The 12496-nt window shown below is 27.0% G+C and overlaps 1 protein-coding gene across 1 annotated transcript; it reads left to right on the top strand.

The window, feature by feature from the left end:
- The first annotated feature begins 4351 nt into the window (after window positions 1-4351).
- Window positions 4352-11009, top strand: Eogt (EGF-domain O-GlcNAc transferase). Its single transcript, XM_015515528.2, has 9 exons — window positions 4352-4704; window positions 4784-4972; window positions 6001-6149; window positions 8042-8196; window positions 8288-8562; window positions 9507-9707; window positions 9767-9903; window positions 10026-10128; window positions 10670-11009. Exons 1-9 carry the CDS (start codon window positions 4561-4563, stop codon window positions 10814-10816), a joined length of 1500 nt encoding a protein of 499 aa, XP_015371014.1. The 5' UTR covers window positions 4352-4560; the 3' UTR covers window positions 10817-11009.
- The last annotated feature ends 1487 nt before the right edge of the window (window positions 11010-12496 follow it).

The raw sequence follows: 12496 nt of genomic DNA, 5'->3' as shown, positions 1-12496 counted from the left end.
CATAATAATAGGTACCTACACAAAGTCAAATAACTCAAAAACTACTCATTCGAATTTTAATTCAGATTGGTACATCAGACATTTTCAAAAAAGTTACCTGATTTAAAATTGACAAGTAAAAAGGTGATTCTCATTTGAAAAAAAAAAAAGTTGCAGGTATTACCATAGGACACGGCACAGAAAATCTTGTATTTTTAAATATGACCGGCTATAAGTTTCAAAAATCAGAATCTAATTAATAAATTCATTAGGTTTTAGTAAAAAAATCGAGATGAGATCTGAGTATGCTTAGCGAGCTACTTTGCTCAATATAATAATATGTGGGTAACAACTGCTGTCTGGTACTCACCCATGACTAAGGGTGTACAATATACATGGTTAAAGCTGCAGCAGTGTATTCTGTAGAAACACCTGTATCTCTTACTTGACAGGCTTTGCAAGTCAATAGACTATAATGTGCAGTTATTCTAGATGTTCTTAACACTTCTCTATTCTAAAATTAATTTTATAATTATTTTGGAACATTTCCGGTACAACTGTTGTAAAAGTCTAGCTACACTTATAATATGTTCCTTTTATAATTTGACGAAGTTATAAGTAGTTCTAGTAATATACTAATTGTGGTATAAAACTTATAAATTTTTCGATAACTGATTACTAATTAATGCATACCTGAACATTTAAAGAAAAATAATCTTTTCTGTTTCTGAACACTTGAATCCGGACCTCCAGGATTTTGTATTTTTATGCGAGTACAATCTATGCATCCACCAATTCCAGGCATCTTGTACCTACATTTAGTAAAATTTCTCTCTTATAATTGTCCACTCGTCAGTCGTCTCCATTTTTAGGAAAATGTACATGATGTTTTACATTATTTGTTATTTCAAAAAGTATAAACAGGTTTATAATCTAAAATTAAAATTAACTGAACTTATTTTACAAGCAATTGAATGGGACTTGTAATTGGTGCCTATTTGAAAGTTTGAAGATGCGTAAAATCGCAGTGTTGTTATAGAAGTTGAAGAATAGGCAGGATTGGCCAACCGTGGTTATTATTGTAATGTATAGTATAGTTAGTCAGTCTAGGGTATATTATATTTAAATATTGTCATATATTCTATTTTGAAACAAATATTTGATTTTTCAATTAAGACGCATTTTGCATAAGGCATGGTTAATCAATTAGTGTAGTTATCATGTAGTTATCATAATTCATAATACCTTATATTATCATAGATATACGAATACCTGGTTTGAGGATAAATCGTTATCATTACGCGATTTCATAAAAATTTAAAACTCAAACGCTCAAAACATTTTTCCTATAATGACGCTTCAAATTTTCTGTATAGCTATTTGAAGCAAAACTTATGGAAAATTTAGTGTTGCATTTTATAACCTTAGATAAAAATACAAACAATATTCTGAATTTTGAACTACAAAATAATTCGCAAATATTCATGGTTTTGACGAATTTTTGTCAATATTTGAAATTCAAATGCTTATAAAAATTTAATTTGGATTTCCGGTGGAAATTTTTTTTGTGATAAAGATTGAAAAACTTGTAAGGAATCTTATATTAAATTTTTAAATCTTAGTTTAAAAAAGCAAATTTTTTATTAATTTCTAGCTTAAAATAATTTGTGAAATTTAGTGATTTTTACGTATTTTGTCAAAATTCAAACTTTGAATGCTTATAAAAAAAAAAATTGTAACTATGAATTTCTTTTATTTTTCAACTGCTATTGTAATAATATGTTAAGAGCCTTGTATTCAATTTTCAAGATTTTCTACCAAATAATACATTTTTATCGATTTTAATTTAAAAAAAAACTAATAATGATTGAAAATTGCATATACCTATGAATAGTTCAACTTAAGTCAAATTCTTTTAAAAATTTCATGGCGGATAGAACATAGGTACTTATATAAACATTCGGCCAAAATTTCATGTATCAATGGTCATTCGTTTTAAAGTTACATAAAAAATCAAAATCGATTTTGTCGAAAACTGATTGTACGTAAAATTTCCTGTTTTTCCGTTAATTTTTAGTTTGTTTATCCCGATTATTTAGAAAAATATTAAGAATTTTTTACTTTTGATCCCCTAAAGAATCAACTAGATTCACTTTCTGATTTAACAAGGTACTGAAGTTAAAACTTAAAAAGTCGAAGCATTTTTACTACCCCATAACGTAATGACAAACACAAAAAAAAATATTCATGTTTTTGACGAATTTTTGTCAATATTTGAACTTCAAATGCTAATAAAAAAAAAATTGTGCATATGTATTCTTATAATTTTTTATTCACTATAAGAATAACTAATGAGGAACTTTGTATTCAATTTTCATGTATTTTGATAGGGCCAAAAAAATTGTATCAACCCTTCAAAAAAATTATTCAGAAAAATTGAAAATTTCAGTTGTCTATAAATATCTCAAAAATAGTCAAAATATTATGGAAATTAAATCATGTAAAGAAAATGCCAATTTAAATAACTGGTAAAATTTTCATGTGTCTACGATTTATACTTTTTGAATAATAACAAATATTTAAATTCGTTTGAGGATAAATCGTTATCGTTACGCTATTTCGAAAAAATTTAAAATTCAAACGTACTTAAAATTTTTCCTATAATGAAGCTTCGAGTTTTATCTAGAGCTATTTGAAGGAAAACTTAGTGTTGTATTTTTAATTCTTAGTTATAAACATAAAAATTTTTATGATTTTTCAACTTCAAAATTACTTGCAAATATTCGCGTTTTCGACAGATTTCGTAAAAATTTGAACTCTAAACTCTTATAAAAAAAAATTGTGACTAACGATTTTTAATTTTTTTTAGCTACAATTAGAACAACTCATAAGAAACCTTGTATTAAATTTTCATGTTTTTTTGGTTGTCCAACATTTTTTTACCGACACTTCAAACAAAAAATTCTCAAAAAAATCGAAAATTTCAGTGGTCTATAAATAACTCAAAAAAGAAGAAAATTTTTGAAAATTAAACTGTATATAGATATCACTAACATTAACATTTAATTGAAAATTTCAAGTATTTACAGTGATTGGTTTTTTAATTACAATCATATAAAAATATCGATTTGGTCGAAAACTGGTTTTGCGTAAAAATTCCCGTTTTTCTGTCATTTTTTTTTTTTGAAAAATGTTTACTTTTGACCTCTATAATGCACCAAGGATCTTCACTTTTACATCGGAAACCACCCCCAAAGTTTGAAATCAAAGCATTATTTCGAGTAGTTATGCTCTACAAAGACACAAAAAAAAAAAAAAAAATAAACACACATCATTGTAAAATCAATACATTCATCACTTCGTTCAGAATCTAAAATATATGTGTTAAAAATACATTGAAAAAGGTATTTATGTTGATTTTAACATATAATTATTATAATGAACAATATTTACGGAAGTATAAATAGTTTCTATAATAGCAAGGTACATAAAATTGGAGAGATAACTAGAATTCAATTGGGTTTTCTTGACCTTTGATGTAGGTTCCTTCTAGCCTCTAGGTGTTCTTCATCGGCAAAATGTACAAAATCGTTAAGTTCGAATATTTCATCCATATCAACTAAGCTATTGGAATTAAAAATTGTAAAAAAAAGTATCGATTGACCTTTTTTTAACTGTAAGATGTGATTTTGTGAACAATTTTAACAAATTGATTCTATCATTATTTTTGTAGCTATCCCATAAGTATGACTGTGTTACGCAATTTTAAGGGACTGTGCTTAGGTGACACTTAAATTAATTTTAAGTAACACTTAAATAACTGCATACGGGTGAAAGAGATAAAAATAAATAGATAAATCGTTAATGTTTATTAAAAAAATAAGAAAGCATATAAATCAAAATCATTAGTATCTACCTATATTAACACATTTTATTAATGTAGGTTCCTGTGGTTTTGAATCGTACATAATTTTAAAGCGTTTCTAAAGTTAAATTCGCTTGCGACATAAATAAAATTATATGAATGTTCAACAATTGTATCATTTTTGTTTTGAAATGATAGGTAATGCCCCAAAGTTAATAATATCAATTGCGAATTATAAAATATAATATAATATAATATAATTATAAATATACACTACATGGTAGCCGTAGCCATTAGGTAACCTGTTGAATGTTGACTGTTGTAACGCAATCGTACTATACTGAAGTAGTGCAGACAGTCGTGCAGTATCTACCGTACTATAGTAGTAGGTTCTACCTTAGATAATACGTATTATCTATGGGTTTTACACTACCGTCATAGATAACAGTTTCATTTTGAGAATCCCTGCTCCGACCAAACGGTTTGTATGTTTGAACTAGTAAACATTGCAATGCCGCCTGTCAGTCGGCCGTGATTCTAATGTATTATTTGTAATAACTGATTTCCGAATCGGCGTTGTCCGCCAACGACTTGGCAATGGACTACCGCCTACCCTGTCGTGACTAATATTTTTATTACACACGACTCTGCCACGACGATGATGACACCGAATGTATAGTTTAGGTATCGCCGATGCTGTTTAATGCGCAGTCGTCATGTTGTACCTCAAGATCATAGCCATATCGTGCTTCATACTGTTGAACTACGTCGTTCGGCCAAGCACGGTACCGATGGATTTGAACGTCCATCCAGAACACTTACCATATATATTGAATTCAAAAACTTTTAACAACAAAACGGTATGTGAAGTTGATTAAAATTTAAAAACAATCAAACATTTGATTGTATAGTTGCATATACATAATATTCAATTTGTAGCGCTGTTGGGGCTACGAAAGTGACTGTGATATTGAGAATCGCTATTTGGATCCAATTTGTCCAGGTCCCAAAACTAGCTGGGCACCGACCAAGCGAGATCAAATTGACACGTTTTACGATCAAGGAGATTTTGGATACGTAAAACAACAACGAGAAGAAATCACACACTTGTGTGAGCCAATAAATAAAGTATATTTTTTATTACACTGGAGTTATTAACTTACATTTTTAACGCAGTTTTATACCTTATGTGTATTGTGTTTTTAGTTATAACTAACTCCAATTACTGCTACCATTGTGGCATTGTGAGTTTGGCTAATGCTGGGGGGCTTGGCACAATGATTTACAATGGTTACCTTTGCAAAAAAAAAAATTCAAAAAAAATTATTAGATAGAATTTATTTATGTTTCACTATAGTACAGTCTTTATTATAAAATATAATTTAACAATTTAACAAATTTAATGTTTCGGTAAAAAATATATATTGTTTTAATCGTTTGATGATTAAATAGATACAAAATTAAAATAAATATAATAATATAGATACCTATATACTGTATATGTATATGTATTCATACATCAATCTTATAGTAGTGAGGGGGGAAGGCGTGAATTCATAAAATAGTTTGAAAGGGGGCGTGGACCTTAAAAGGTTGAGGACCCATACCTATACCGTATGTTAGTTAATTTTAAAGTTAGAAGCTATAATTCAATATAATATAATACATACTTATATTCTAGGGACATTTTTTTAAATTCGTTATACAAATAATCTCCCTTTACCATGAAGTAAATAAATTTCAAAAAAACAATAAACTTTTTTGGTTTTTATAAATTTGAAAATAGTCATTTTGCAGAGTTATCAATTTTGTATTTATAATATGGAGAAAAAAAAATTTTTTAAATCAGTGGTTTTTGGAATGAATGAAAATCACTTATGTAGTTATGTATTAAAAAATACTGCATAATAGTGTAAAAACAGTAAGGTTTCAAATTTTTTTTATAAAATTAAATAAAATATTTTTTAAATATACTAGAGCCTCGAGCAATTAATTTTATACATTGCAATCTTACTTATTGAAATATTGGTCAGGTTTCAAAATGTAGAAACACAGGATTTGTATTTTAAAAATAAAAATAAATTGTAGTTAATAACATTAATAATAATATGTTGATGTAATTATTTAAATATTAATATTTTGACTTTATATCTTAGGATGATTCATCATTGGAATGCACAAACCATTTGAAGTTTTGCCGTGGACATAATATCATGATAAATTTTGAAAATGTATTGTATAAAAACTACCCAATTCGATATCAAATGGATGTACTAAGTAACGGCCAAATTGGTGGAAAATGCAAGTAAGCATAATTGTAATTAAACAATTAGTTAAAAGAAAAAAAATAGTTAAAAAAAATATTTTGTTAATTGATACTAATACTATAAAGCTGAAGGGCTAAAATATTTTAAACGCACTAATCTCAGAAACTACTGGTTTAAATTTAAAAATTATTTTTTTTTTGTATTGCCCATTTATCGACAAAATCTATAGACCATAAATATAACATTTTTAGTAAGTCCACAGGTTAAGTTGGAACTTAAGAATTTATAAGAAATTTATGAATTTGCTATTTAAAAAACCATAAAGTTATTACCGAATATTGAAAATTCTATGATGCGGTGACACTTCAGTAGGCTAATGTACTAAGTGTCTCGAGTTTGAACCAGTTTCTTGATGGTCCAAACTTTATGCACTTTTTCACATTTTTTTTTCTTTTTAGTACTTATTACTTTTAAAGTTATTTTAGTTAGTCTAGAATTGGTTACGTCTCTGGGAAGGTTTTAATGTATAATATTATGTTTTAATAGTTACCCAGGTCAGCTTTAAATAATATAATAATATTTGATCCGTTAATTACCTTCCTACATATATCTATATAAAAATAGATTTCTGTTTGTTTGTTTGTACTTTATGTATTCCTAAACGGTTGAACCAATTGCAACAAAATTGAGTACAGAGATATATTAGACTTATGGACAGAAGATAGGCTAAATTAATAGGACATGCTACCCGCATGTGTTGTCTCCTTCTTGCAAGTGCGTAGCATAAGAAATGTTATGCTCAGCAGAACACATGTTGCTCTATTAGTCTAAAATTTAGTGTGAATTGACCTCTAATAAAATTAAAAGGTAAAATAATTACCTAGACAACCTCATAGGCTTTTATTATATTTTAATTTTGAAACGAGTTATTAGGATTTTAAAATTGTAAATAGTTTTACATGATAAAAAGCTTATGAGGTTGTCTAGATAATAATCTTACCTTTAAATTTTATTAGAGGTCAATTCAATCTACATTTTTGATTAACTAAGCTAAACGTATTCTGCTGAACGTAAAATTTGCCATGTTACGCATTTGTAAAATAGAGAAGACACATGTGAGTATCATTTCCTCTTAAAAAGTGATAGGTCCAACCCCAGGAGGTGCTCAAACAGACATTTTGAGATTTACAATGGTAATTTTTGTTATAGATGGTTACTTTTAGTTTCAAGTTTCAATAATAATAATATTAGTGTAAAAGAAATTATTATTCCTGAATTTGTTATTATTTGTTTTCATTGCACGTGTGTGTATGGTATTAAAAATGTATATTGATATTTAGTGTTTTTTTGTTTTTTTTTTTGTTATAATAACTCTATTTCTATGCAGTTATGCCTCCCAAAAAAAGATTGATTGATAGTTTGAATAAGTAATTACTAATTAGTAATTTGTAAATAGGTACTAATTTTAAAAAGCTAAAAATGTGAGAAATATGATTGAATATAGTTTTAGTCCTGTATTTTATATAACTGTATTAAAAATCTGTAATGGAGATTAAAATAGGGTTAATCAAACTTGAACATGAGTATTAAACAATGAATTAAATACAAATTTTGTTTTACAGAATTGTTTACACATTTGAAAATATTTTTTTTTTTTAAGATGACGTTACACCCGCATGTGTTGTCTCCATCTTATAACTGTGTAACATCGAAAAAATAAAAACGATATTGCACAGACAGAATTCTCCCTTTTATGTGGTGAAAATTTTGTTTCTCAGTAATAACTAGTTTTCTCGGTTCTTTCCTGCGCGAAACAGTTTTTGCAATGTTACGCACTTGTATGACGGAGACAACACACGCGGGTGTAACGTCCTCTTAACACAAATATACGAGTAAATAATTATTAACATCATAGGTAATTCACATACAGGTTTCATAAAGAAAAATTGGATGCTCAGTGTGATCATCTGAGTCCATTACAGTCTTGGAGTCCGGAATTAAGATTTTTTACTCAAATCGATGATTATCCTGGAAAATGTGATATAATTATAACTAAACCTACTGTTATCATGAAAATAGATGCAAGTAAATAATTTTAATTTTAATATTTGTTATTTATAATTTTACTTTATTAGTATAGTGTGTTTAATAGTGTTTTTAATCTTTATTTTATTAGCTGTGAATATGTACCATCATTTTTGTGATTTTTTGAATTTATATGCGTCTCAGCATGTGAATAGCTCAGGAGCTAATATGTTTTCAAAAGACTTACACATATTAGTATGGGAGTCATTTGCCTATGAATCTGCATTTAGTGATACCTTCCAAGCATTTACTAAGCATCCAATATGGAATTTAAATACTTTCAGAGGAAAAGTTGTTTGTTTTAATGATATTGTCTTACCTTTACTACCAAGAATGATATTTGGACTGTATTACAATACTCCTTTGGTAACTATAAATTATTTTATTTTAAAATGTTTATAATCAGTAGTGAAAATATTATGATATTTAAGTTAATGAATAAACCAAATAATTACATATATTTATAAATCTATACGTATTAGTATTAAGAAGATGTAACACTGGTATTTGTTGTCTCTGTCTTTCTAGCAAATGCTAGCGTAGCTTAACAAATTTACGCTCAGCAGATCATGTGTAGCTAGTAGCTACATTAGTTTAAAAATCAAGAGTGAATTGACCGATTATGAGAACATAATGATAAGAATATTATCTAAGATTGCATATTGGTTTTTTACAATAGTTCAATTTTTTTACAAGTTTTGCATGTATAATATAGTGTAAATTAAAAAACTTTTATAACACACTTAAAAACTGAATATTGTAAAAAATTCACATACATACACAGATAATGTTCTTACTGTTTAATTTCATGAGAGATCAATTCACTTTAATTTTTAAACTAGCAAAGCTACTCGTGATCTGTTGAACGAAAATTTGTCACGTTACACACTTGTAAGACAGAAACAACAAATATCAGTGTTACGTCCTATTAAGAAGACGTGATACCCATATATGTTGTTTCCTTTTTACAAGACCGTAACATTGCAAATTTTGTGCTCAGCAGATTGCGTTTACCTCCGTTAGTTTAAAAATTAATCTCGTATAGGTATTATTTAGACAACCTCGTGGACTTTTAACTATATTTTAATTTTAAAGCGAGATAAGTATTTTAAAATTGTAAATTTTTGTCATCTTAAAATACTTATACTCGCTTATATTCCACTTGTGATTCTTTGATGAAATTACTTACTTATATGTCATAATAATATTTCCATTCATATATATCAATATACATAAATATATATCATAATTCAATCTATAGTCATTTTAATCAATGATATTAGGTGTAAAGACAACTTTTTTTGCTTCAGATTGATGGATGTGAAAAAAGTGGATTGTTCAGAGCATTTACACAACATGTATTGCATCGTTTGAACATTACTCAAAAACCAAATAGCAATGAAAAAATAAGGATAACATTTTTATCTAGAAATACAAAATATAGAAATGTATTGAACGAGAATGAATTAATAACTGCTTTAAAAAATCATTCTCAGTATGAAGTAAAAAAGGTATTTTTGATTAAACAAATGTACTACTAAGTTTATGAACTAATTAAAATTGTTTTCAGGTTGTTTATAGTAGCAACTTCTTAACCTTTAAAGAGCAAGTACATATAACACATAACACAGATATATTTATTGGAATGCACGGCGCTGGGTTAACACATCTTTTATTTTTACCCGAATGGGCAGTGTTATTTGAACTGTTAGTATGGATTTTTCTAGTAGAAATTTATATTTATCGTTAATAAAGTTTATATTAGAGTTGATATTCATTAGTATAACACTATAAATTATTACCTAATTATTATAAATTTTTTCTAACAGATATAATTGTGAGGATGAACATTGTTACAAAGATTTGGCTCGCTTGAGAGGTGTTAAGTACATAACATGGCGAGATATAAATAAGTTTACTGGGCAAGATAAGGTAAACAATATCAAATTTTCAAAAAAATAATGATTTGTAAAATCAAAAACATTGGTTCTTCATTAAATTTGAAGTTCAATGCATACATTTTATTGACTTACTAAATACGACAAGTACAAACAATTTCTATTTTAATCAGCATCTTTGAATTTCATTCAGTGTGATTAAATTCAAGATGTTTTGTTCATTTTTGTGTTCATTATGCTTAAGTAGGACCTAATATTATTCAATGAAAAAATACATTCATCTTTACCTACTGTTCAGCTGAACGGTTAGGTTAAAACTACTTTCCTTCATTTTTTTTTTATTATTTGTTATAAAATATTTATTTCAGACAAATATAAAAAATTGTATGCATACAAAGAAAAAATTATCTTCTACAAAATATGTTCAAACATCTACTGAACAAATCATTGACATTCTTCAACTCTTATTAAATTCAACATTCCAAAATATAAATATAATATAAGAAGACATATAAATCTTGACTTAAATAATAATAAATAATACGAAAATTAAATAGAATATTTTTGTGTTATAGGGCCAACATCCAGATCAAGGTGCACATGCTAAGTTTACCAATTATTCATTTGATAAAGATGAATTCTTAGCTATAGTAGATGAAGCCGCTACACATGTAAAAAAAATTAAACACGGTTATAGTCCTAAATTACACGACGAACTTTAATACTTGTTTGTTGTGCTTCAGTATTAACTGACTTTAATGCAATTTTGTTAATTATCTATATTAATATTGCACATTGAGATATTTTTATTTTTACTTTTTACTTAAGATTATGTTGTTTAGTTATTTTTTGTTTTTATTATGTAATATTTCACTTTTTTAAATAAATAATTGTTTTTTTTTTTTTATCACTGAATGGCTTGTTGTAATTTTATTTTTCTACATTAATTTGATTTTATATGAAATAAGATGATACATTTCATGAATTCATTGGCAGTCCTAGTTAATATACTCCCTTAAGATAAATATTGAGTTATCAAATTTTTAGTTTATTCTGTGGAGTAATGTTGAAAATACTTTCTTACTAACTTTTGTCATAATATCAAATATTTTTTGACATAAAACCAGTGTCTTTAGTTAATAGTATTAAATGCATAGATATGAAAAATAATAAATTTAATTACAACTGTAATTCTAGGCCACACATTGTGTGCAGAATAATACAAATAATTTAAAGTAGATATTATCATATGTTTAAAATGTGTCTGTTATGGGTCAACGGCAAAACATTTGTTTTTGGTTATTGTAGGCAACAGACTTTATTTTTTTTAGAAAAGACGTTTGTAAGCTGAAAATTAATAAAAAAAGGTTTAAAACAGCTATATTGTGGATTATATATTTAACACAGATTCTAATTCAGTTATTTTTAAATTTTATTTCATGTGATAAATAAGAGGATAAATTATTGATTGTGAATAAAATCTTATCTTCGCTTAAAATTGTGTATAAAATACGATCATTATTAGTTGATATTATGAATAAAATATGAATAGATGTTTACATTAGTTATCTGCTACAGAAATCCTTCATTTTTATTTTTATTACAATTTTTGTTTTTGAACTACTAGGTATCTACTTCAATAATTATAAACAAGAATATTTTTAAGCATATATACATTATTATTCAATGTCATAATTTATAGAGATCTCAACTTGTACCTTAGAACACCAAATATTGATATCAATGATATTTAGCACATTACGTGTTACGAAAATATTTTATTGATGCATTTATTGTAGTATATTAAACGAATATTATTTATTATTTTAATGATAATGTTTTAGCTGTATACGTAGGTTTAGGTACCTAGTATGTACATACATCGTAGATCGTTTTATAATATAGTTTACACGCTTTCCCTTCATGTACATGTGCCTAAATATAATAATAATATTTATAATACGAACTGTGTTTATGAAAAATGTTCCATGAACACTTATTCATTTTCAGAACTCTTCAAGTCGAAATCTTTTGTGCCAACACCAACTATTTGTGAGTACAGATATTAGTTATTGGTATTATGACATATCTCATAAATACTAATATTTTTAAATGTCGGTGGCCATGGGTAAACCTTCCATTTTGATTTCCCAATAGTACATATTATGATTGGACACGAACAGCATGTCACCTCGAATTGCTTCAGTATCTTTGTTAGTGTTTGGATGAATTACTACCTTCAACGTGTCATCTGATACACTCACATCAGTGGTTGATTCTAAAGGATCTTATCCCCATTCCATGTCTGGTCAATCCAATATTAATTATATGGTAACATGTATATCGCTATGATACTTTCTATATTAGGGTCTGTTTTAAGCCGCCTGATAAACATAACATGT

This window comes from Diuraphis noxia, unplaced genomic scaffold (assembly GCF_037042655.1).
Source record: "Diuraphis noxia isolate RWA-SAM2 unplaced genomic scaffold, SU_Dnox_SAM2 contig0001, whole genome shotgun sequence".
In the NCBI taxonomy this organism is placed as follows: Eukaryota; Metazoa; Arthropoda; class Insecta; order Hemiptera; family Aphididae; genus Diuraphis; species Diuraphis noxia.
The sequence above is the reverse complement of the archived record's forward strand: the minus strand, read 5'-3'. Positions and strand labels throughout refer to the sequence as shown.